This window comes from Pristiophorus japonicus, chromosome 1 (genome assembly GCF_044704955.1).
Source record: "Pristiophorus japonicus isolate sPriJap1 chromosome 1, sPriJap1.hap1, whole genome shotgun sequence".
NCBI lineage: Eukaryota > Metazoa > Chordata > Chondrichthyes > Pristiophoridae > Pristiophorus > Pristiophorus japonicus.
This window is the reverse complement of record NC_091977.1, coordinates 386606548-386631168: the sequence shown is the minus strand read 5'-3', so window position 1 is coordinate 386631168 and position 24621 is coordinate 386606548. Positions and strand designations below refer to the sequence as shown.

General features: G+C 46.6%; 1 protein-coding gene across 3 annotated transcripts in view; it reads right to left on the bottom strand.

Annotated features, from left to right (window-relative positions):
- The window catches only part of stau2 (staufen double-stranded RNA binding protein 2), a 675620-nt gene that overhangs the window by 182167 nt on the left and 468832 nt on the right, over positions 1-24621 (bottom strand). Inside the window, exon 14 of one of the 3 annotated variants that reach the window (XM_070891170.1) lies at positions 5113-5232. The exons of the other annotated variants lie outside the window; for them this stretch is intronic. Coding sequence (XP_070747271.1) covers positions 5143-5232 — 90 coding nt within the window. The 3' untranslated portion in view covers positions 5113-5142. The remainder of the gene's footprint in view (positions 1-5112; positions 5233-24621) is intronic. 3 annotated transcript variants of the gene reach the window in all.

Genomic DNA, 24621 nt, shown 5'->3' with positions numbered 1-24621 from the left:
AGATGATGCATTCAGGGTGCATTTGACAGCTACTTCCACTGACAGTGCCACCCCCACAGTGCATGACACCTGCAAGTGTCGATGGCACAGCTCTGTGTCTCCTGACACGAGATCTATGTAGTCAGTTATGCATGGTCATTACAAGATAAGTGGAAACTTGCCTCTAAATGTGCGTTGGAGCTGTCTGCCTCTGATGAAGCCTGCCCTGTTTGTCATTCATGCATTGCTCCTCCTCTTCCTCCTCCAAAAAACACTAGTAAAATAGGGATTCCCATTGGGATACTATCGTCAAAATTTCACAGGTTACCAAAAAAATGCCATAATCAGAACACCTGGTACAAAGCCCCATGGCCAGCTAAGTGAAAACAGGAAAGAGAAACTGCACAAAAAAGGTTCTGAGGTAGCATGAAAATGCTGCAATACATCTGATTATTGGGCTAAATGCACATCAGTCAACAAGACACCTTAGCAGCTCTGGACAGTGAACTTATATAGACAAATAGATGACTGATTACTCTGTCGGTATAAATGTTAAAAATTGTGTGGATGCCTAAACCTGGTCAAATAGGCATGCATTTCAGAAACCAGTAGAAAAATCTGATTGCAAAACTGGAAAGGGCACTAAATTGGCAGAAATCTAGAGTAATGGTTCTCCGTCCATTTTTTCAACACGTTACATTCACGTTATGCCCTTTAATCAGATGTAACCGACCAGAATACCTTCCCTGTTACATTAACTGCTACGGAGGTGTTGCGATATCTACACAGTTATGATAATTATATTTTTGTCTTCTTAACCTGAAAGTGAATCATAAAAAAATCCTTGTTTGACCAAATTTTAAACTGCTTCATTTGTGTTAGTATCACACAAGATTTCTTTATATATATTTTTAAAGATTAGAACACAACTTGGACAATATCCTTTACCTACAATAAGAACATAAGAAATAGGAGCAGGAGTAAGCAATTCAGCCTTTCAAGCCTGCTCCAACGTTCAATAAGATCATGGCTGATCTTCTACCTCAACTCTACCTTCCCGCACTATCCCCATATCCGTTGCTTCTCTTAGTATCACAAAACCTAGCGCTCTCTGTCTTGAATATATTCAACAACTGAGCATCCACAGCTCTCTGGGGTAGAGAATACCAAAGATTCACCACCCTTTGAGTGAAGAAATATCTAATCTCAGTCTTAATTGGCCAACCCCTTATTCCGAGTTTCTGACCCCTAGTTCTGGACTTCCCGCCCATGGGAAATATCCTCCCCACATCTACTCTGTCAAGCCCTTTAAGAATTTTATATGTTTCAATGAGATCACCAGTCATTGTTCTAAATTCTAGGGAATATAAGCCTACTCTACCTAAACTCTCCTCATAGGACAATTCCCATAATCTGAGAAATCAGTCTAGTGAATGGTGAGAAACTATAAAATGTTGGTGTTCAGAGAGATTTAGATGTCCTCGTACAGGAAGCACAGAAAGTTAGTATGCAGGTATAGCAAGCAATTAGGAAGGCAAATGGCATGTTGGCCTTTATTGCAAGGAGGTTAGAGTACAAGAGTAAGGAAGTCTTACGACAATTGTACAGGGCTTTGGTGAGACCAACTGGAGTACTGTGCACAGTTTTGCTCTCCTTATCTGAGAAAGGACATACATGCCTTCGAGGCGGTGCAACGAAGATTCACTAGATTGATCCCTGCGATGAGAGGGTTGTTCTATGAGGAGAGATTGATCCTATATTCTCTGAAATTTAGAAGAATGAGAGGTGATCTCATTGAAACATTATAAGATTCTGAGGGGAATAAACAGGGTAGATGCTGAGAGGTTGCTTCTCCTGGCTGGATAGAATAGAACTGGGGGGCAGAGTCTCACGATAAAGGGTCGGAGGAATTTCTTCACTCATAGGGTTGTGAATCTTTGGAATTCTCTACCCGAAAGGGGTGGATGCTGAGTAATTGAGTATATTCAAGGCTGAGATAGATAGATATTTGGACTCTAGGGGAATGAAGGGATATGGGGATTTGGCAGGAAAGTGGAGTTGAGGTAGAAGATCAGCCATGATCTTACTGAATTGCAGAGCAGGCTCAAAGGACCGTATGGCCTACTCTCGCTCCTAATTCTGTTCTTAGGAACCTTCGTTGCTCTCCCTCTAAGGTAAATATATCCTTCCAGGTGTGGTCTCACCAAGGCCGTGTATAATTGTACTTTTTTACTCTTGTACTCCAATTTCTTTGTAATAAAGGCCAACATACCATTTGCTTTCCTAATTGCTTGCTGTACCTGTATGTTAACTTTCTGTGGTTTGTGTACAAGGACATCCAGGTCCCTCCGAATACCAATATTTCACAGAAACATAGAAAATAGATGCAGGAGTAGGCCATTCGGCCCTTCGAGCCTGCCCCACCATTCAATAAGATCATGGTTGATCATTCAATCAGTACCCCTTTCCTGCTTTCTCTCCATACCCCTTGATCGCCTTAGCTGTAAGGGCCATATCTAACTCCCTCTATCCAATGAACTGGCATCAACAACTCTCTGTGGCAGGGAATTCCACAGGTTAACTCCACAGGTTAACAACTCTCTGAGTGAAGAAGTTTCTCCTCATCTCAGTCCTAAATGGCCTACCCCTTATCCTAAGACTGTGTCCCCTGGTTCTGGACTTCCCCAATATCGGGAACATTCTACCCGTATCTAACCTGCCCGTCCTGTCAGAATCTTATATGTTGCTATGAGATCCCCTCTCATCCTTTTAAACTCCAATGTATAAAGGCCCAGTTGATCCAGTCTCTCCTCATATGTCAGTCCAGCCATCCCGGGAATCAGTCTGGTGAACCTTCGCTACACTCCCTCAATAGCAAGAACGTCCTTCCTCAGATTAGGAGACCAAAACGGAACACAATATTCCAGGTGAGGCTTCACCAACGCCCTGCACAACTGCAGTAAGACCTCCCTGCTCCTATACTCAAATCCCCTTGCTATGAAGGTCAACATACCATTTGCCTTCTTCACCGCCTGCTGTACCTGTATGCCAACTTTCAATGACTGATGAACCATGACATCCAGGTCTCATTGCACCTCCCCTTTTCCTAATCTGCCGCCATTCAGATAATATTCTGCCTTCGTGTTTTTGCCCTCAAAGTGGATAACCTCACATTTATCCACATTATACTGCATCTGCCATGCATTTGCCCACTCACCTAACCTGTCCAAGTCATCCTGCAGCCTCTGAGCGTCCCCCTCACAGCTCACACCGCCACCCAGTTTAGTGTCATTTGCAAACTTGGAGATATTACACTTAATTCCGTCATCTAAATCATTGATGTATATTGATGTATATTCCCAGTCTCTCACCATTTAAAACATATCCTGCTTTTCTATTTTTCCAACCAAAGTGGATAACTTGACACTTCTCCACATTATAGGCCCAAGTTTCCACATGATTTGCGCCTGATTTTTAGGAGCAACTGGTGGAGAACGGACTATCTTAGAAATCGCAATTCTCCACATTTTTTTTTCTGCAGTTCTAGTCAGGTAGAACAGTTCTACTTTGGAACAGAATTTTTTCTTCAAAAGGGAGCATGTCCGGCCACTGACGCCTGATTTGAAAGTTTCCACAGTGAAAACGTACTCCAAACTAAAGTAGAATGGAGCAAGTGAAGATTTTTATAGAACTGAAAAAATCTGTTCTACACATTAAAAAATCAGGCGCAGGTTACAAATTAGGCGTCCAGAACGAGGTGGGGTGGGGGGGAAGGGAAGTCATTAAATTCTATAATAAATCCTTATTTATACTTATACAAATATTATACAAATAAATCCAACCTGAATAAACATTTATAAGCAAAGAAAAGATTAAATAAACCATCTTCCTACCTGTGTGAAAGTGCTTCAGGCAGGCCTTTCGGAACCGAAGGCTGAACGGGCCGGCCCGAGACTTCAGGCAGGGCCCGTCCCCAGCACCAGATTTACGCGTAGGTGGCGTTGGGTTGGGTCTGGTCGGGGAGGTTCGGTATCGGGTCGGGGGAGAGAGAGAGAGAGAGGGGGGGAGAGAGAGAGGGGGTAGGAGGGGGGGGGGAGGAGAGGGGGGGAGAGAGGGAGAGGGGGAGAGAGAGAGGGAGAGGGAGGGGGGAGAGAGAGAGAGGGAGGGAGGGGGGGGGGGAGAGAGAGAGAGGGAGGGAGGTCAGGTCGGATCCAGTCCGGGAGCGGGAGTCGGGTCGGGTCCAGTGGGGGGAGGCGGGGAGCGGGAACAGGAGCGCGGGTCGGGTCGGGTCCAGTCGGGGGGGGCGGGGAGCGGGAACAGGAGCGCGGGTCGAGTCGGGGAGGCGGGGAGCGGGAACAGGAGCGCGGGTCAGGTCGGGTCAGTCGGGGGGGGGGGGGGCGCGGGTGTCGGGTCTGGTCCGGAGGCGGGGGGAGGGCGGGTGTCGGGTCTGGTTCGGAGGCGGGGGGGGGGGGGGGGGGAGCGGGTGTCGGGTCTGGTCGGGGTGGGGGGGGGGGGAAGCAGGAGCTGGCCGTGGGAGGAGCCTTATTCACGCAGCCCCAGTGAGGCCATTCAGCCAGGGCTAGGGGCTGCGTGCTTCGGGCCCCTCCCACACAGTTCGGCGCCTGGAGCTACTGCACTTGCGTGCCCACTGTAGCGCGCATGTGCAGAGGTCCCGGCACTGTTTTCAGCGCAGGGACCTGGCTCCGCCCCCCCCCCCCCACAGCTTGTGCTGGCTGCGCCGAGGGCCAGAGGACCTGCAAGTAGGTGGAGAATACTGAGGATTTTTTTAGGCGCACTTTGTGGCGCGATAAACGGGCGTCCAGGTCGGGACTGCGCCGTTCTAGGCGCGTGTGGAAACTTGGGCCCTATATTCCATCTGCCATGTTCTTGCCACTCACTTAATCTGTCTATGTCCCTTTGTATCCTCCTCACATCTTACTTTCCCACCTATCTTTGTATCGTTAGCAAACATAGATACTATACACTCGGCTCCTGCATGTCAGTATTGTAGAAAATTAGAGTATACAGTAAACCTGCTTATTATTAGACTGTTTAATATTATAATCTGATCAAATTACAAGACAGCAAACAAATTCCTATTCATTTCACAATAATGTTTTATAAAACATTTACCTCTGTTTTTAATCACCTTTCACTGCTTCGTTACCTCCATACTCTCCTCCTACATTGGGGGTGCTGAATTGGGGCACTCTGGGCCAGAGAGCTGTCCATGGTGAGTGTCAGTGTTGATCCCTATTAGATAACAGGAAACATACTTACTCAAGCCAAATCAGTCGCTTAGGATGGGGAAGGGAGAGGAGGGGGCAAAAAAAATCACAAGATAGACATAGATGAGGAAGGCCATTCAATCCTCCCTAGCTGATTCCTCCAGAAAGACCCTCCAGTCTTCCCATTATACGATCCAACTGTTTGTTTAATGGTTTCAGGACATTTGCCTCCACAACTCGACCCAGAAGTCCATTCTATGTATTAATCATTTTTGTGTGAAGAAGAACTTCCTGACATCAGTTCTAAATTTTCCTTTTAATAGTTTGAACTGGTGTCGTCTTGTCCTACTACTTTGACTTATTTTGAATTAGTGTTCTGAATCTACCTTTTATTATCTTATATACCTTTACAAGATCACCGCTCGGTCACCTTTCAAGATTAAAACGTTTTTCTCCAGCTATTTAATAACTCAGTCTTACAACTTTGAAGATCAGTCTTGTGCTTTTTCCCTGAACTGTTTCAAATATTTTCTTCGTGTTACGGTGACTAGAACTTGACAGAGTACGTGAGGTGTGGTAGAATACTATACAGACTGAGCATGACTGCCTCTGACTCGTACTGTACTGCTTTTGCTATATGGTCCAGCATTTTATTGCTTTTTTGATTGCTGCTTTGCATTGGTTTGACATGTTGAGCGTGAGTTTACTAAAATTCCTAGATACTTTTCAACTTCATCCGTAGCTATTTCAACACAATTTATGAAGTACTAAGGTTATTCTTTTTTCTTCCTATGTACAATCATGTTCAAGCGTATAAATAAGACACTTTTAATATGATCCCATAAAAAGCTCCATCAGTTATCAGTGCCGGCAATTCCAACTACCAAATAAGTTGCAATGACTTTGTTTTTGAAAAGCTCAATGCGCTTTAGTCTTCAAAGACAGATATAAGCTACTCACTTCATGTGTAAAATGTTTTTCTTTGATTTTCTTTTTGTCTGCAAACACACTGGGGAGTATTTCCTTTCTTCATTATCTGTAGCAAAACTGCACACGCACATTTAAAATTTCACTACAAATATTAAACAGAGGAAATCTTTCGCCATTCAACTGTTTTTTCCTAGGTTTAGGTGGTCTAAAAAGATGTTCACCAGATACAAAAAGTATGCAACTGCCCATGAACAGAAAATAATCCACACTGAGGAGTGTAACTGGTTAACAACTATAATGTTTCATGAATATCTCAGGGGGTCATCTCAAATCAGCCTTGAAAATACTACACTCAGCCAATCCAGCACTGCATTTTCAAACACTGCAACTGAAGGTGGTTTACTTAACAAATCAGCTTGACATCTGTGGTTCATTAACATTGAGATTCATCTTAAAGTAGAAAAAGTGGCAACTGCAACTCAAGAATGTGCGCTGGGTAAGGCTTATTATAAATTCTACACCCAAATTTGGATGTAAAAATAAAACATCTTTGGGTAGAATTTTCTGCTTTGGGCACAATCGCCGATTCCGGCGCATATTACGCCCATTTTGAAAAGTGTTTTTTCCCACCCCAGAGTTTCCACACAAACTCATTTGTGTATCACCAAACACAAAATCTACCGTGAACCAACACAATCGGGTAGCGTTTTAAAACATTTTTTAAAAAGTTGATTGAAAAGATATATTTAACAATGGTAACTTAATGAAGATTGACTAATACAGCCGTAAATGGGGTTTTCACAAAAAATAAGCATTTTCAATCAGTGTCAATTCACCACCTGTGAGTAATCTGATCTTAAATTACTGAAAGTAGTTAAAAAAAATACAGAACTATTTTCTAGTTGGGTTACAGTAGTCAGTTTCTTAGTAATCTTTAAAAAAAATTCATTCAAAACCTTTCAAAAGATACCCATTAGTGTCATTGCGTCTAAAAGATCCCGTTTAATTTTTGGAGCCTCCTCAAATGCCTGTAAATGAGCGTAATTAGCAGAAACTCCCAAAGGTGATTAATTCACCCTGGGGGTGTGGCCAATTTGTGGGCAGGGCCTGCTACTAGCGCTCTGTTTTTAAAACTAGTGCAAACGACCGTGGAAACTTGATTTGTGCTGAATACAATTTGCACATAAAATTCCGTTATCTTTTGCGCCGGTTAAACTGATATCGGGGGAATTGCACCGAAAAAACTCGCACAACGTTTGCTGCAATTCTGTAGCATGGATTGCTTATTGTACTGATTTTTGCTTAATGAAGGAGGATTTCAATATCAAAGTAAATAGAACTTATTTTAATTTATCCAGAGAATGTTGTGAAGTAAGAAATGCTCCATTATTCTTTATGTTTATCCAATTTTTCATAATATATCAAATGATTTTTACAGGACAGTACAAATTTAAAAAGCTCAATACTCTTGAGGTTAAAATAGACCAGAATATACTATGGAACTTCTGAGATAAAAGAAATATATCTGAATATCTCCTACTTTCTACTATAGCATGGAAAACAATAGGCTCAAATCAGGAAGGCAAATGGAATGTTGGCCTTTATTGCAAGGGGGATAGAGTATAAAAGCAGACAAGTCCTGCTACAACTGTACAGGGTATTGGTGAGGCCACACATGGAGTACTGCGTACAGTTTTGGTCTCCGTATTTAAGGAAGGATATACTTGCATTGGAGGCTATTCAGAGAAGGTTCACTAGGTTGATTCCGGAGATGAGAGGGTTGACTTATGAAGATAGGTTGAGTAGGTTGGGCCTATACTCATTGGAGTTCAGAAGAATGAGGTCTTATTGAAACATATAAGATAATGGGCCCAAAATTGGTCAGGACGTAAGGTCCGTCCATTTCTCAGCAGTATTCTGGCGGTGCATCGTTTAAAACCACCGGAATATCGTTGAGACCGAAGAGCGCTAGTTTGGTGGAATTTTTTTCGGCGGTATGTGAGCAGTGTGCAGCGGGTGGTATGCAATATTATAGTCGATCAAGATCGACTTTCTTGTCGATGGACGGTGCTGCACTGCACTGCACAATTATTTTTTTTGCTTTTTTTCTACAGATGCTTTATCCCCGCGATTTCGGGAGTCAGGAGTCGCATGCGCAGAGAGTTGAAGTTGAGGGAGAGAGAGTGAGAAGGAGCAGCAAGGTATTCGAGGATCAGTTGGTTTAATCAAAGATTCCAGAGTCAAAAAATATTAACAAATAATAATTATACAATATCAACAATAATAATACATATTTTATAAATCAAAAATCATATAATAAATATAAATATAATGGAAATGCTGAAAAAGAAGTTGAAGCGCAGGAACATTGAGACGGACGGGAGATTGAGGGCACCCGCCTTTGACGAGACGGAGCTACCTGCCCTGCTGGAGAATATCACGGAGAGGTACTCCGACTTAACGAAGGGTGGTCATGGAAAGCCCCCCCCCCCAAAGGAATACAGCAGAATATGGGATGAGATTGGGAAGGCTGTGTCCTCCACAAGTACAATGGTATGCACCGGGGAAAGATGTCGTAAGAGGTGGAACGACCTGGTGAGGGTAGCAAGAGTAAGTAATGATTTTATTTATGCACCCCCATGTGCCATGTACCATGTAAATGTAGGTTCAGTCTCACATGGATGTTATTTATCCCAAGGTTACGGCAATGTATTTGTGCTTTCAGGCAATGCCAAGAGGATCGACGCAGTGTTTTGATGTGTGCACGTATGTGTGTGCGTGTGTGCACCTGTGTGCCCGCGACGTTAAATGGATTGAAAATTTTTACTTTCATTTACTTCACTTTCTGCAGAAGACGACATCTGCAATAGCAGCAGATCAGCGGCGTATGGGGGGCGGGGGAGGACCCACAACGCAAGAACCATTGACGGAGATTGAGATCTGTGCCCTGTCCCTGGTCGGGTTAAGCAACCGTGACACCACCAGCGTTGGAGCTGACCCACCCACACAGTATGGTCAGTTCAATACAATCCCCAGTCTGTATTGCGGTCCTGTAATGTCATGTAACGTAACTGTAACTGTAATCTTGGCCTCATGTAATGTGAGTTTATTGCACTGTAACGTTGGGCTCATGTGATGTACTGCAATGTTGGGGGCATGTAACGCAATGCATATGTATACATGTATTGTGTTTGCGATATGTAATGCAGTAATGCAGCAGTGGTGGATATTTAAGTAAGACTGTGCTATGTCACTGTACTCATGTACTCATGTAACCCTGATCCCTCCCCTGGTGCCAAGCATTTTTAAATGTTGTTTTGTACTTCCAGACTCGGAGGATTCAGACCAGACCTCCGCAGAGAGACGAGATGACAGACCCACTGCCTCCACCTCTGGCGTCACCCAGCCCTCTCCCGACTTCACTCCTGCCAGAGATGAAGAAGAGGAAGAGGAAGAGCAGCTGATCCCGGAGCCAGTGGAGGTAGAGATGAAGGAGGATACACCAGTTCCATGTGGGCCAGTTGGAACATCCTCCACCACCGACTCTATATTCATGGGATTCCCCCATGGCTCCTCTGATTCTGTGGGTCCAAGCGGTGCGATGCAACGCACCACCAGTGTTGCAGTGTCTTTGCCGCAGCAACGGAGGTTGGTGCAGAAAAGGTCGGTTGCTGCAAGACAGATAGGCGCGTACCAGGACATGGTGTATCTGTCACAGGCCAGCGTCGACATAGGTCTAGAGCTGCTCAAGGCCATGGTTGCGATAGACGGAAACATCGTGGCGCTATCAGAATGACAGTCGGAGGATATGTCGCGTCTGATCACCGCGATGGAGCGAACCGCCGACTTCATCAATGACATGCGGCAATCGACGGGATCGGGGACATGGTGCGGAATCCCCCAGTGCCATAGTAGTCGGGTCGACAGCACCTGGGAGTGGGGAGTTACTAGCAGCTTCCAGCCCTGAACCGTGCCTTCCGTGATCACGATCTTCTCCTGAGGCCCCATTCATTGCACCTGCAATGTCTGACTGTCAACGACAGCAACAGCACTCGGGGTGCACAGCTGCATGCCGGCTTGGTACCACCACAGGGAGGTCCGGGCTAGGGACAGTGGAAAAGGAAGGGCGGGAGTAAGAAAGGGGGGGGGGGGGTTGTTGAGTCCCAAGGATGGTGGAGTACGCGGTCGAGGTCGAGATCAAGGACAGTAAAGGATGCTTTGTTGTAGTGAAGTGTTCCATGTTCATTTAAAATAGTTGAAGTTTGATTTTAAAAGTTTATTTCAAGTTGTTAAAGTTGTTACAGATGTTCAAAGTTATAGTTATAAGTTTTACAAAGTTTTACAATTGTTGTACATTTTTTACATTTTTACATAAATGTTTCAATTGAATTTAGGCACTCTTGTGCAGTGTGAAACTTTTGGGGTAACAGTCATCAGGGTCCCAAAACGCAGCTCTCCACATTCAAGCAAAGCGTTCATTTATGAGCTGCAGGTGTTGGGAGGGGGTGGGGGGGGGTGGTGCCATGGGTTCATCTGGAAGCTCCTCCTCATCCTCCTCCCCCTCATTTTCCTCTTCTTCCTCCTCCGTCTCCTGCACTCTCCTCAGGTGGTCCCGCAGTCCCCTGTGGCAATTCCTGTCCCTGCATGATTGCTAAATTATGCAACATGCAGCACACCACTGTGAACTGAGCAACCTGCTCAGGGTAGTATTGCAGCCTGCCTCCCGAGTGATCCAAACATCAAAAGCACTGTTTTAGCACTCCTATTGTCTTTTTGATAACATTACGTGCGGCTATATCGTTGCTCGGCTTCTGTCTGAGGGTTCCGCAAGGGGGTCAAGAGCCAGGTGGCGAGGCCATACCCTTTGTCCCTCAGCATCCAGCATTTACCTTGTGGCTCAGACGTCAACAGGTCAGACACAGTGCTCTCACACAAGATGTGTGCTTCATGGATGCTCCCTGGAAAGTAGGCATTCACTGCCATTATGCGCTGTGTATAGTCACAGACAAGCTGCACGTTGAGGGAGTGGAATCCCTTACGGTTTCGGTACACCTCCACCTCCTGTAATGGTGCTCCCATGGCAATATGGGTACAGTCAACAGCACCCTGCACCCTGCCGCATGCATAAAAGGAAAGTGCCGCAGTCACCTTCATCGCAACAGAGAATGCAGTAATGTTGGTGGTACTGGGCTGCAGGTCTGCCTTAATGTGCTCGCATATCTCATTGATCACCTCTTTTCGGAAGCGCAGCCTTCGAACGCACTGTCGATTAGTCAGGTCCAAGTATGAGTGCTTCTCCTTGAAAACCCTTTGGGGTAAGGCCTCCTCCTCATCATCAGTCTTCAACCTCCTCCATTACCCTAATAACTCTGCTCAATAAACCTTCTCCCATCTGGATCCTGCATTAGACAGGTAGTCAGCAATACAGGCTGAGATAGTACAGGCCCCATTCTTTTTAAATCTCCAGAATCTCCTCAAATATCCTGAGATAAACTCAAATGATTTTTCAATGAAATAAAATAGAACTCAAATGCCTTCTGTCTTAATAATGTACTCAGTACCAATAAAAATACCTTTTGCACTGTAAATCGCACTGTAAATTCACTGTTCACCTCAGAAATACTGAAGTACTGCTTTTGCTGACTGTTTCCAATTTCAAAATGGCGGCCCCAAGCACTACCGCCCATTCCCGCCGACTTAAGCTCGCGCAAAACCACCGTTTCCAGGATGGTATGCAGCTCCAGTGGTATGTCGGTGGTATGTCATGAAATTTGCACTTTTTGGACGGCATGCGGGCGGTTCTGCATGGTGGATGGTGTGCATACCCCTCGGCGGTATGTCAATTATGAATCTTCCGCCAAGCGGTATGTCGCGGTATGCACGTGTTTTTTGACCAAACTTGCATTTTTGGGCCGAAAGCGGGCGGTAGTGGGCGGTTTGTCGATGAATTTCGGGCTCAATGAGGAGGCTCGACAAGGTGGATGTAGAGAGGATATTTCCACTCATAAGGGAAACTAAAACTAGGGACACAGTCTCAGAATAAGGGACCGCCCATTTAAAACTGAGATGAGGAGGAATTTGTTCTCTCAGAGGGTTGTAATTCTATAGAATTCTCTGCCCCTGAGAGCTGTGGAGGCTGGGTCATTGAAAATATTTATGACGGAGATAGACAGATTTTTGAGCAATAAAGGAATAAAGGGTTATGGGGAGCGGGCAGGGAAGTGGAGATGAGTCCCTGATCAGTTGAGCCATGATCTTATTAAATGGCGGAGCAGGCTCAAGGGGCCAAATGGCCAACTCCTGCTCCTATTTCTTATGTTATGTTCTTAGTAACAGATGTATTGTTGCTCAAATCACATTCCTGTGTCTTTGGTATCACTACTAATCACACTTTGTTCATAAACTTTCATCAGTAACAATTAAAAATGGCAATAATAATCCAGAAAATGTCATGCAAACAAAATTAAAACTGCAGTATACAACTCATATGTAGTTGGACATAATTAGATGCGAGACTTCAGTTATATTCACTGGGTTGTCAGATTTCCAGATTTGATGAATAAAATCTCTGAAAACAACATAAAAAAACTACACGTGGGGGTAAGGCTGGAATTTGATAAAGATAGTAGGCTAGATTTTCCACTTTTGTGCAGATCGCCCAAAAATGGGCGTTATTTCCGGCGTGGGTTTTCAGATCGCCGGATTGTCGCCTATTTTCAAAGCCACTAATTTCCATTTTAAAAATTGGGCGTTACAGCGAGCGATCTGAAATGGGCGTTAGGGTTAAATCTCTCTGACCTTCTGCCATAAAGTGTCGCCGTCATGGCAACAGCATGGCAACACTCATTTCCTGACATTCAGGAGGTCAGGGGTCATCATTACATGTGCATAAGAGACAGAGAGAGAGGGAGTGAAGGCGTGTGTGGGTGCTTGTTTAGCTGCTTTGGGAGGTGGAGGGAGAGTTTCGAGCTTTATAGCAAATTGTGCGAAAAAAGTTAGCTGTTATCAGCCAGATATTTTCACGAATTTGTTGCCTATAATGGAGAGAGTGGACGAGGTGACACAGCATGCTGTGGAGACTAACTCTGGCGAGAGCAGTGAGCTGGGAGAGGAACAAATGGATGGACGAAAGAGAGCGAGGTGGTTCTCGGATGAGGCAAATGCCTCCCTCATGCAGGAGGTCAAGTCACGCTGGGGTGATTTGACCCAGGGAGGGCGTGGGAGGCCCACCCCAAAAGCCTACCAGAAGATATGGGCCGAGATAGCCGAGGTGGTCTTGACGGCGACCAATGAGTAATGTGAGGGCAACCAATGCCGCAAGCAATGGAACGACCTTGTCGGATCCGCAAGATTAAGTATTACATTTATTTACATGTACTTATAGATTTAAATAATTTGATTTGTAAGAGTCATGAGTGACTAAAATGAAATGTGAGGTCTTTCACTTTTACCGGGAATGTTGTACTCAAAGCCTGTGATCACGGTGTACATCTTTAGGTAAAGAATGATAATTATCATCATAATCATGATTACATCTGTCGGTTATGTGTTGTATCAGTCTCTGTGACAGTACCTAGCAATGATATCATGCAATAATCTCATGCTATGTCGTCCTATTACCTTTTACAGAAGAAACTATCAAGGAATAGGGCCGAGCAGAGGCGAACGGGTGTGGGGCCACCAGTCATCAGCGACCTCATTGACATCGAGGAGCGGGTGCTCTCACGAGTGGGGACCCACTCCTGGACGACCATGCAGGCAGCTGTAGACCCTGAAGTGATACCACATGAGTAAAGTATACACCATTGCGTGATGTGAAGTCAATAGATGCCACACCCACTCATATCCGAACAAAAATATATGACAGATGATTGCTAAAAGTGCCCTCTAAATAATGCTGGCCTCATGAGAATCATTGCAATGCAGAATGTGTTGATGGTCATGAAATGTGATGTCTGTGATGATTTTGATAGCGGTGGTGCTTTTGTCAGCGGTGGTGCTTTTGTCGTGCGTATGCTGTGTGTAGCGCTGGACTCACCTTGTTACCCTAGCACCCGCTTCTCCTTGAATAACCTCATTTGTGTTTTGCAGCTCAGCCAGCAGCGTGTCCCAAGGCAAGACCACCGAGCCCAGAAAGTGGGGGTGTGGGGCCCGACTTGCCGGACGATCCTACAACTGGTGCTGAGGAGCTCCGATTCTCGCTCGTCAATCTGCTGGGTCGGTTCTCAACGAATAACAGCGCGGACTTTGAGGAGCCTGCATCGCCAGGTTCCAGAAAGCATTCGACCCCAAGGACATCTAGTGCTCCTCCAGCCATTCCCACCTCCAGTCTGGAGGTACCGGGCTCAAGCACCTCACCACAGGGCACCCCAGATGTTTCCAGGATGGCCCCGACCCCACGGAGGTTTCGTAGACGCGGCAGGTCTGCTCCACGAGCGCCAGATGAGAGGGGCGACATGGTAGTTGTCCAGGAGGACTGTTGACATAGGTCACCAGATCCTACAGGATTGGGGGGCCTATCCCGACAGCTGGCCAGCATCTCTGGCACCATGACGGAATACGTTCCACGGATGGCGCAGGCCCTGGAGGTGATAGCCAGGAACACTGGTGGCCCAGTGGTCCCGGAGCACGGCACTCCACCCCTAGGTTCTGCACCCCCAGTGCCAACGACACGAGAGGCAGGAGCAAGATCCTGCTTCTGGATCCGAGAATGTTCCCACCTCGGTACCCCCCGCTCCCGTATCCGTGCAACCACCGGCTCTGTCTTCATTCCCCTCCGCAATGAGGCACCGCTTGAGGAGCATCTCGGCCAGGTGGAGTGGAATGAGGAGGGGAAGGACAAGAGGTAGGGAGAAGAACAGGAGGGGGGAAGGAAAGTGAGGTGCATGTCCGCAGGTGATGGCTTTGTTGTATCTCCATCTCGGTATATGCAATTTGTTGTACGGTATGAGGGGAGGGGGCCACCCTGTTGGTTTGCATTTGTGTTCTGTGTTGCCCATTTGATTGATGTCAATGTTCTAAAAAATGTTGTGTGGTGGGGTGGGGGTGGGGTGTTTTTGACCGTTATACTTAGGATTTCAGACCAATGGTCGTATTAAATGTTTTTTATTTAACATAACCTTGTTGTGCATTGTCTCAGATAGCTGGATCGTTACACACTGGTGATTCCTTAACATGAAAGGTAATATTAAACTTAACTTCAATCAACTTAAACTTTAACTGGCACCAAGGTGATGCCCACCATTGATGTCTGAGCTGCACACACAGCAATGTGTCAACTTTGTCAATAACAGCAACGTTCTTTCAGGCAAAGCGCTCATTTATGAGCTGCTGATGTAAGAATCTTGCAGATATGTAGCTACCACAGCCCTTTTCTGCGCCCTGGAGGGAGGCGTGGGCATGGTTGCATAGTCAGCCTGATTGTCTTGCCCTAGGCAGCGTCCAGCCCCTCGTCCTCCTCTTCCTCTCCTGAGGTTGACCATCAGTCCCTTCTGGCAATTCTTGCTCCCTCCTGATAGCTAAGTTGTGCAGCATAGAGCACACGACCATGAATTGAACTAACTGATCATGGTTGTATTATAGCTCCCCTCCTGAGTGCTCCATGCATCGAAAGCGCTGCTGAACAGAGAAACATAAAAAATAGGTGCAGGAGTAGGCCATTCAGCCCTTTGAGCCTGCCCCACCATTCAATATCATGGCTGATCATTCCCTCAGTACCCCTTTCCTGCTTTCTCTCCATACCCCTTGATCCCCTTAGCTGTAAGGGCCATATCTAACTCCCTCTTGAATATATCTAATGAACTGGCATCAACAACTCTCTGCGGCAAGGAATTCCACAGGTTAACAACTCTCTGAGTGAAGAAGTTTCTCCTCATCTCAGTCCTAAATGGCCTACCCCTTATCCTAATCCTGTGTCCTCTGGTTCTGGACTTGCCCAACATCGGGAACATTCTACCCGCATCTAACCTGTCCAGTCCCGTCAGAATCTTGTATTCTTCAATGAGATCCCCTCTCATCCTCCTCAACTCCAATATATAAAGGCCCAGTTGATCCAGTCTCTCCTCATATGTCAGTCCAGCCATCCCGGGAATCAATCTGGTGAACCTACGCTGAATTCCCTCAATAGCCAGAACGTCCTTCCTCAGATTAGGAGACCAAAACTGAACACAATATTCCAGGTGAGGCCTCACCAAGGCCTTGTACAACTGCAGTAAGACCTCCCTGCTCCTATACTCAAATCCCCTAGCTATGAAGGCCAACATACCATTTGCCTTCTTCACCGCATGCTGTACCTGTATGCCAACTTTCAACTTTTAAGCACACCACTTTGCGTGTGGCTTCATGGCTCTTGTTGTATCACTTCTCGGCCTCGGTGTGGGTGTCACACAGTGGGGACATCAGCCAGGTGGCTTGGCCATATCGTTTGTCACCAAGCATCCAGCATTGACCTTGTGGCTGACTGGTAAACATGTCAGAGACAGCGCTCTGACGCAGGATGTGAGCCTCATTGATGCTCCCCAGAAATTTGGCATTCACTGCCATAATTATCTGGTTGTGGTTGACAACTAGTTGGACCTTCAGGGAGTGAAATCCTTTTTGGTCGCGAAAAACCTCTGCGTCCTGAGAAGGTGCCCGCATGGCAACATGCGTACAATCTATTGCTCCCTGCACTTTGAGGAAATTAGCAATTCAGTAGTATTGTGTTCCTAACACAGATGAGGCTGCACACAGGGAGGTTAAAGTAACATAAGAACATAAGAATTAGGAACAGGAGTAGGCCATCTAGCCCCTCGAGCCTGCTCCGCCATTCAACAAGATCATGGCTGATCTGGCCATGGACTCAGCTCCACTTACCCGCCCGCTCCCCATAACCCTTAATTCCCTTATTGGTTAAAAATCTATCTATCTGTGATTTGAATACATTCAATGAGCTAGCCTCAACTGCTTCCTTGGGCAGAGAATTCCACAGATTCACAACCCTCTGGGAGAAGAAATTCCTTCTCAACTCGGTTTTAAATTGGCTCTCCCATATTTTGAGGCTGTGCCCCCTAGTTCTAGTCTCCCCAACCAGTGGAAACAATCTCTCTGCCTCTATCTTGTCTATCCCTTTCATTATTTTAAATGTTTCTATAAGATCACCCCTCATCCTTCTGAACTCCAACGAGTAAAGACCCAGTCTACTCAATCTATCATCATAAGGTAACCCCCTCATCTCCGGAATCAGCCTAGTGAATTGTCTCTGTACCCACTCCAAAGCTAGTATATCCTTCCTTAAGTAAGGTGACCAAAACTGCACGCAGTACTCCAGGGTGTGGCCTCACCAATACCCTGTACAGTTGCAGCAGGTCCTCCCTGCTTTTATACTCCATCCCTCTCGCAAGAAGGCGAACATTCCATTCACCTTCCTGATTACATGCTGCACCTGCAAACTAACTTTTTGGGATTCAGTGACCTCAGTCTTTAATAAGACACTCCAGAGTAAGGAACAGGCCTTCGGGGCCGGCTTATATACAGTGCTCCCAAGGGATGCTGGGATTCCTTGGGACTTCAGGGGATGCGCTCCCTGGTGGCGGAACATGGGAGTGCATGCTATACAGATACACAACATCACTCCCCCCTCAAAGTCAAAGTGAAAACTATTTACAAGTTGAGGCGATCGGGAGTTTTTCTTTCCCTGGTGGACCGCCTCGGTACAAATGTCTGTTCTGGTGTGTTGGCTGTGCCCTCGCTAGGCTGGCGTGTTGTTGGCCCTGCAGGGCTGCTGGGTGAGCCTGGCCTTGCTGGGCTGTTGTATGTGATGGGTTTGATTTCCTGGTCTGGGGTGGTGTCGTTGATCCTTTGGGTGGGTGTTGTGGGCTCGAAAAAGGTGGTGTCTGCTGTGGGTTGTTCAGGGCAGTCTGTGAACCGCAGCCTCGTTTGGTCCAGGTGCCTTCTGCAAATTTGTCCATAGTCTAGTTTGACTACAAACACTCTACTCCCTTCTTTAGCTATCACCGTGCCTGTGATCCACTTGGGACCATATCCATAGTTTAGCACATACACAGGGTCATTCAGATCAATTTCCCATGACACAGTGGCGCGACCATCGTTTACATTTTGTTGCTGCCGCCTGCTCTCTACCTCATCATGCAGGTTGGGGTGAACCAGCGAGAGTCTGGTTTTAAGTGTCCTTTTCATGAGTAGCTCAGCCGGGGGCATCCCTGTGAGCGAGTTGGGTCTCGTGCGGTAGCTGAGCAGTACTCAGGACAGGCGGGTTTGGAGTGAGCCTTCTATGACTCATTTAAGGCCCGCTCTGCCTGCCCATTGGAGGCTGGTTTAAACGGGGCCGGGGTGACATGTCTGATCCCATTGCGGGTCATGAATTCTTCAAATTCGGCACTGGTGAAACATGGCCCGTTGTCACTGACCAGTGTGTCAGGCAGGCCGTGGGTGGCAAATATGGCCCTCAAGCTTTCAATAGTGGCGGTGGCGGTGCTTCCCGACATTATTTCACATTCAATCCATTTTGAAAAAGCATCCACCACCACTAGTATCATTTTACCGAGAAATGGGCCCGCATAGTCGACATGGATCCTTGACCATGGTCTGGAGGGCCAGGATCACAAACTTAGTGGTGCCTTTCTGAGCGCGTTGCTCAACTGAGCACACACGCTGCATTGCCGTACACAGGACTCTAAGTCAGAGTCGATATCGAGCCACCACACGTGGGATCTGGCTATCGCTTTTATCATTACTTTACCTGGGTGTGTGCTGTGGAGATCCGAGATGAACGTCTCCCTGCTCTTTTTGGGTAGCGCTACGCGGTTACCCCACAACAGGCAGTCTGCCTGAATGGACAGCTTGTCCTTTCGCCACTGGAACGGCTTGATTAGCTCTTGCATTTCAACGGGGATGCTGGCCCAGCTCCCATGCAGTACACAGTTTTTTACTAGGGACAGCAGAGGATCTTGGTTGGTCCATGTCCTAATCTGGCGGGCCGTGACAGGTGATTTATCATTTTCAAACGCTTCCATGATCATCAACAAGTCTGTAGGCTGTGCCACCATCAACAAGTTTGCAGGCTGCGCCATTTCCACCCCTGTGGTGGGCAATGGTAGCCGACTGAGAGCATCCGCACAGTTCTCGGTGCCTGGCCTGTGGCGGATGGTATAGTTATACGCTGATAGCGCGAGTGCCCACCTTTGTATGTGGGCTGAGGCATTAGTATTTATCCCCTTGTTTTCAGCGAACAGGGATATGAGGGGCTTGTGATCGGTTTCCAGCTCAAATTTGAGGCCAAACAGGTACTGATGCATTTTCTTTACCCCGAACACACACGCTAATGCCTCTTTCTTAATCATGCTGTCGGCCCTCTCGGCCTTAGACAAGCTCCTGGAGGCATAGGCGACAGGTTGCAACTTCTCCGTAACGTTAGCTTGTTATAATACACACCCGACTCCGTACGACGATGCATCACATGCTAGCACAAGTCTTTCACACAGGTTATACAATACAAGCAGCTTGTTGAAGCATAAAATGTTTCTGGCTTTCTCAAAAGCAATTACTTGTTTTTTTTCTCCATACCCAGTTCTAACCTTTACGCACTAACACATGTTGGGGCTCTAAGAGGGTGCTTAACCCCGGAAGGAAGTTACCAAAATAGTTGGAGTCCCAGGAACGACCGCAGCCCCGTGACATTCTGTGGCCTGGGGCATTCCTGATAACCTCTGTCTTGGTGTCTGTGGGCCGAATGCCATCCGTAGCGATCTTTCTCCCCAAAAACTCCACTTCTGTTGCCATGAAGGCGCATTTCGACCTCTTCAGCCACAGCCCTGCGCGATCGAGTCGCTGGAGGACCTCCTCCAGGTTTTGTAGGTGCGTGACGGTGTCGCGACCCGTGATCAATATGTCGTCCTGAAATACCACCGTGTGTGGTACCGACTTGAGTAGGCTCTCCATGTTTCTCTGGAAGATCGCTGTAGCCGACCGAATTCCAAACGGGCATCTGCTGTAGATGAACAATCCCTTGTGCATGTTGATGCTGGTGAGGCCCTTCGAAGACTCCTCCAGCTCCTGCGTCATATAGGCCGAAGTCAGGTCGAGCTTGGTGAACATCTTGCCTCCTGCCAGCGTCGCAAATAAGTCGTCTGCCTTAGGTAGCGGGTATTGGTCCTTTCGCGAGAAACGATTAATAGTTACTTTATAATCGCCACAAATCCTGACCGTGCCATCACTTTTGAGTACTGGAACAATCGGGCTGGCCCACTCATTGAATTCCACTGGGGAGATGATGCCCTCGCATTGAATCCTGTCCAGCTCAATTTCCACTCTCTCCCTCATCATGTGAGGTACCGCTCGCGCCTTGTGGTGAATGGGTCATGTCTCTGGGGCCAAGTGGATCCGCACCTTCGCCCCGGAAAAGTTTCCAATGCCTGGCTCAAAAAGAGAAGGAAATTTGTTAAGAATCTGGGTATCTGAGGCCTCATCGACATGTGATAGCGCTCGGATGTCATCCCAATTCCAGCGGATTTTGCCCAGCCAGCTCCTTCCAAGCAGTGGGGGGCCATCACTCGGGACAATCCAGAGTGGCAGTTCGTGCACCGTGCCCTCGTAGGTGACCATGACCATGGCGCTGCCCAGGACAGTGATGAGCTCTTTGGTGTACGTTCTCAGTTTCGTGTGGATGGGGCTCAGGGGTGGTCTGAGTGCCTTGTTGCACCACAGTCTCTCAAACATCTTTTTACTCATGATGGATTGGCTAGCGCCAGTGTCCAGTTCCATGGCTACGGGTAAGCCATTCAATTTTACATTTAGCATTATAGGTGGACATTTCATCGAAAATGTGTGCACCCCATGTACTTCAGCATCTGCCTCCTCTCTCTGAAGCTCGAAATTGCTTTGATCCACCATGGACCGATCTTCCTCTGCCACGTGGTGGTTAGCAGGTTTAGCAGAGCTTGCAGCTCGTCTGCAAGCTCATTGGAGGTGCCCCATTGTTCCACAACTCTTGAAAACATATCCTTTGAAGCGGCATGAATAGGCTGAATGGAAGCCTCACAACACCAACAAGGTGTGAATTGCCTTGCATTCATCCTTTGTTGTGGACTCTGAGTCATCTGGGTCACCTGAGGCCTGCTGGCAATTGCAGACTCATGGTTTCTGCCCTGTATATTTCTGCTCGCAAACACGGTTCCAGTTAATTTATGAACATTGCTAGCACTTGTGTGCTGAGAGATTTGTTTAGTGTTATCACTGGTGGGCATAAACGCCTGTGCTATCGCAATGGCCTTACTGAGGGTCGGTGTCGATACAGTCAAAAGGTTTCGTAGAATGGTCTCGTGGCCAATGCCCAGTATAAAAAAGTCTCTGAGCATTTGCTCCAGGTAGCCATCAAAGTCACATTGTCCTGCAAGTCGCCTTAGCTCGGCGACGTAGCTCGCCACTTCCTGACCTTCAGATCGCTGGCACGTGTAGAACCGATACCTCGCCATCAGCACGCTCTCCCTCGGGTTAAGATGCTCCGAACCAGTGTACATAAGTTATGTGTGAGTTTCACCAGAGCCAGAAGATTCTTCATGAGGCTGTGGGTCGGTGCCCCGCAGACTGTGAGGAGGACCGCTCTCCTTTTTGCAGTGCTTTCTTCTCCGTCCAGCTCGTTGGCTACAAAGTACTGGTCGAGCCGTTCGACATAGGCTTCCCAGTCCTCACCCTCCGAGAACTTCTCCAGGATGCCCAGTTTGCTGCATCTTTGCGTTGGATTCGTGTACACGTCGCCAGTTATTGTGTTCCTAACACAGATGGGACTGCACACAGGGAGGTTAAACTAACAGTGACCTCAGTCTTTATTAAGACAGTCCAAAGTGAGGAACAGGCCTTATGGGCCGGCTAAAATACAGTGCTCCAAGGGATGCTGGGATCCCTTGGGACTTCAGGGGATGCACTCCCTGGTGGCGGAACATGGGAGTGCATGCTTTACAGATACACAATAGGTAGAATCCTAGACTCTTGTCAGTCTGAGCCTCCATGGTCATAGGGAAGCTGATAAAGTCCATCCTACATGCGTACAGGGCTTCAGTGACATGTCTAATGCAGCAATGTGTGGCATGCTGAGATATAGCGCAAATGTCGACCGCCGAGGTCTGAAAGGAACCATATGCGTAGAACGACAGTGCTGCGGTGACCTTGACCTCGACGGACAGTGATGTCCTGAAGGTGCTGGCAGGTTGCAGATCTGCCCTGATGAGCTCGCATAGCTCATTGATAACCACTTTGTGGAAGCGCAGTCTCCAAAGGCAGGTGTTCTCGGATAAGTCGAGGTAAGACTGCTTCTCCCTATAAGTGTGGGGTGTGTATGGTCTGGTCCTCCTCATCAATCTGCCACGTCTTAGATTGGGCACATAATGCTGTGGATTAGATGTTGTGCCATTTGCACTCTGCAGCATCTGCGTTGTAATGATGCAGGCTAAGAAATGGCTGGCCCCATTCCAATAACTATAAGTATAATGCCGATTGTTCACAAGCAATAAATTTCCCCATTAAGAACCTAAAGTAAAATCCAATCACCCACAGTATGATAACATGTCTGTTCCGATGGTCACATCACCTGAAAAGAACTCGAGTACACCCAAACTCCCCCGAAGTTGAAGCAGCCTTTTCAATGAAGTGACCTGCGATTTACAAAATGGCGTCCACGGTGCTGTGATTAGTTCAGAACAGTTCAACTTTTTCACAGTGATTTTTTTGGCGAGCGAGATTGTGCACGATATGTGTGCGAGGTGCTGAAAGTGACACTGGGCGATATACTGGGCTTTAGTTTTGGCAAATGTGATCTTTATGACAAAAAAAGGTAGGCGGTCGGTATTATTGAATCTCAGTGTTATTACATGCCGAAAGTAACGCTCGCCAATATTATGGGCGTTGGGTTCGCCCATTCTGATGATTCAGTCCAAACAAATTGGGTGGGCGGTATTATTTTTTCTCGGCGTTACGTACATACTGAAAGTAACGTTCGGCGATAAGTAACCGAGAAATGGGCGTCAGTTTCCATTTTGTGGCTAAATGGGCGATATATGGGTGTCACACCTCATTTCAGTGTTAAAATGGACGTTAAGTGGGCGGTATGCATGCAAAAACAATGGAAAATCTAGCCTCATGTTTTTAGGTCTGTTAACATTCACATTTTTAACTGTTTAGAAACACTTGTAATGAACTCGATTCTCACCCAGTTTATCTTTAAACAAAGGACATATTTATAATTTCACACATATTATCCATAATATTGACACTGACTTCATATTTACCATTTGGCCACTATTCATGTGTAAGCCTATAAGTTAATGTTAGCAAGCTGTTCAACTATGGAAGGCATCATAGCCACATTTGATCCTTTTCTCACCCTTGTCTGCACATGCATGTGTCACAAAAAAGGGAGATTTCTGTATTTCATCTCATGCAGTTTTGAAGTAACTGGAGTTAAAATGAAAGCCACCTTTCTTCAAAATATGAAATGAAGGTAGGAGATGAACTATGTGTGGGACTAGAACAGTTTGATTGATCTAGAAAATAATCAGGATAGAGGTTTTATTTTAGAACCTAATAACTAGGAAATGTTCCATAAGATTTAGTTCTAGCAGGAAATGCAAATTCTGTGGATTGAATTAGTATTTGCATCATCCTTGCGCTAAGAAGATCTACCAAGAGATAAAGCTGTTTGTTTCTGTCATGTATGTATGTAAACCTCAACTATATGTAAGACTTGCCACTAGGGGGCACACCTGTGGGAGACCTAAGGGTCACCTGTGCACCCTGGGCAAGCAGGTATAAAAGGCAATCCACCATGCTGCTTCTCCACTCTGGAGTCTGAATAAAGAGACTAAGGTCACAACACTATGAGCTTGCAATACAGTCCTGTGGATTTATTCTGAACATAACAATTTCCACCTCTTTTATGAAGCTTTTTGTCACATCCTTCCTAATATCTCCTACTTTGCTCAGTGCAATTGTTATTTGATTATGCTGCTGTGAAGTGCCTTGAGACATTTTTAAACTGCTCACTATTCCAGGATCATTCTGGAATGCAAAGATAATTCCTGGCTTCTTTTCTCTACTGCTCAGCATCTTCTTAAACCCCTCTCTCCTGTCTCCTCCATCCTCACCTCCAACGATAAGTGCTAGGAGCTCATGGACTTCTTTGTCTCTAAGATTGTGACCATCCGATCAGCTGCCTCTGCCACTTCCCTTCCTTTCTGTAGCCCACCAGGCCAAACTTTCTCAAAGGTTCCCCCCTGCCCTAGGTCTGAACTCGCATCTTTTTCCAATTTATCTCCGAACTCCCCTCATCCTGTCCATGAGACCCACTTCCTGCTCCATCGACCAGATTCCCACTAAACTGTTGACCACCCAACTTCCTTTATTGGTTCCCGTGTTAGCTGACATTGTCAACGGTTCTCTCTCCTCAGGTACTGTTCCCCCTCTTCCTCAAATCTGCCATCATTATCCCTCTCCT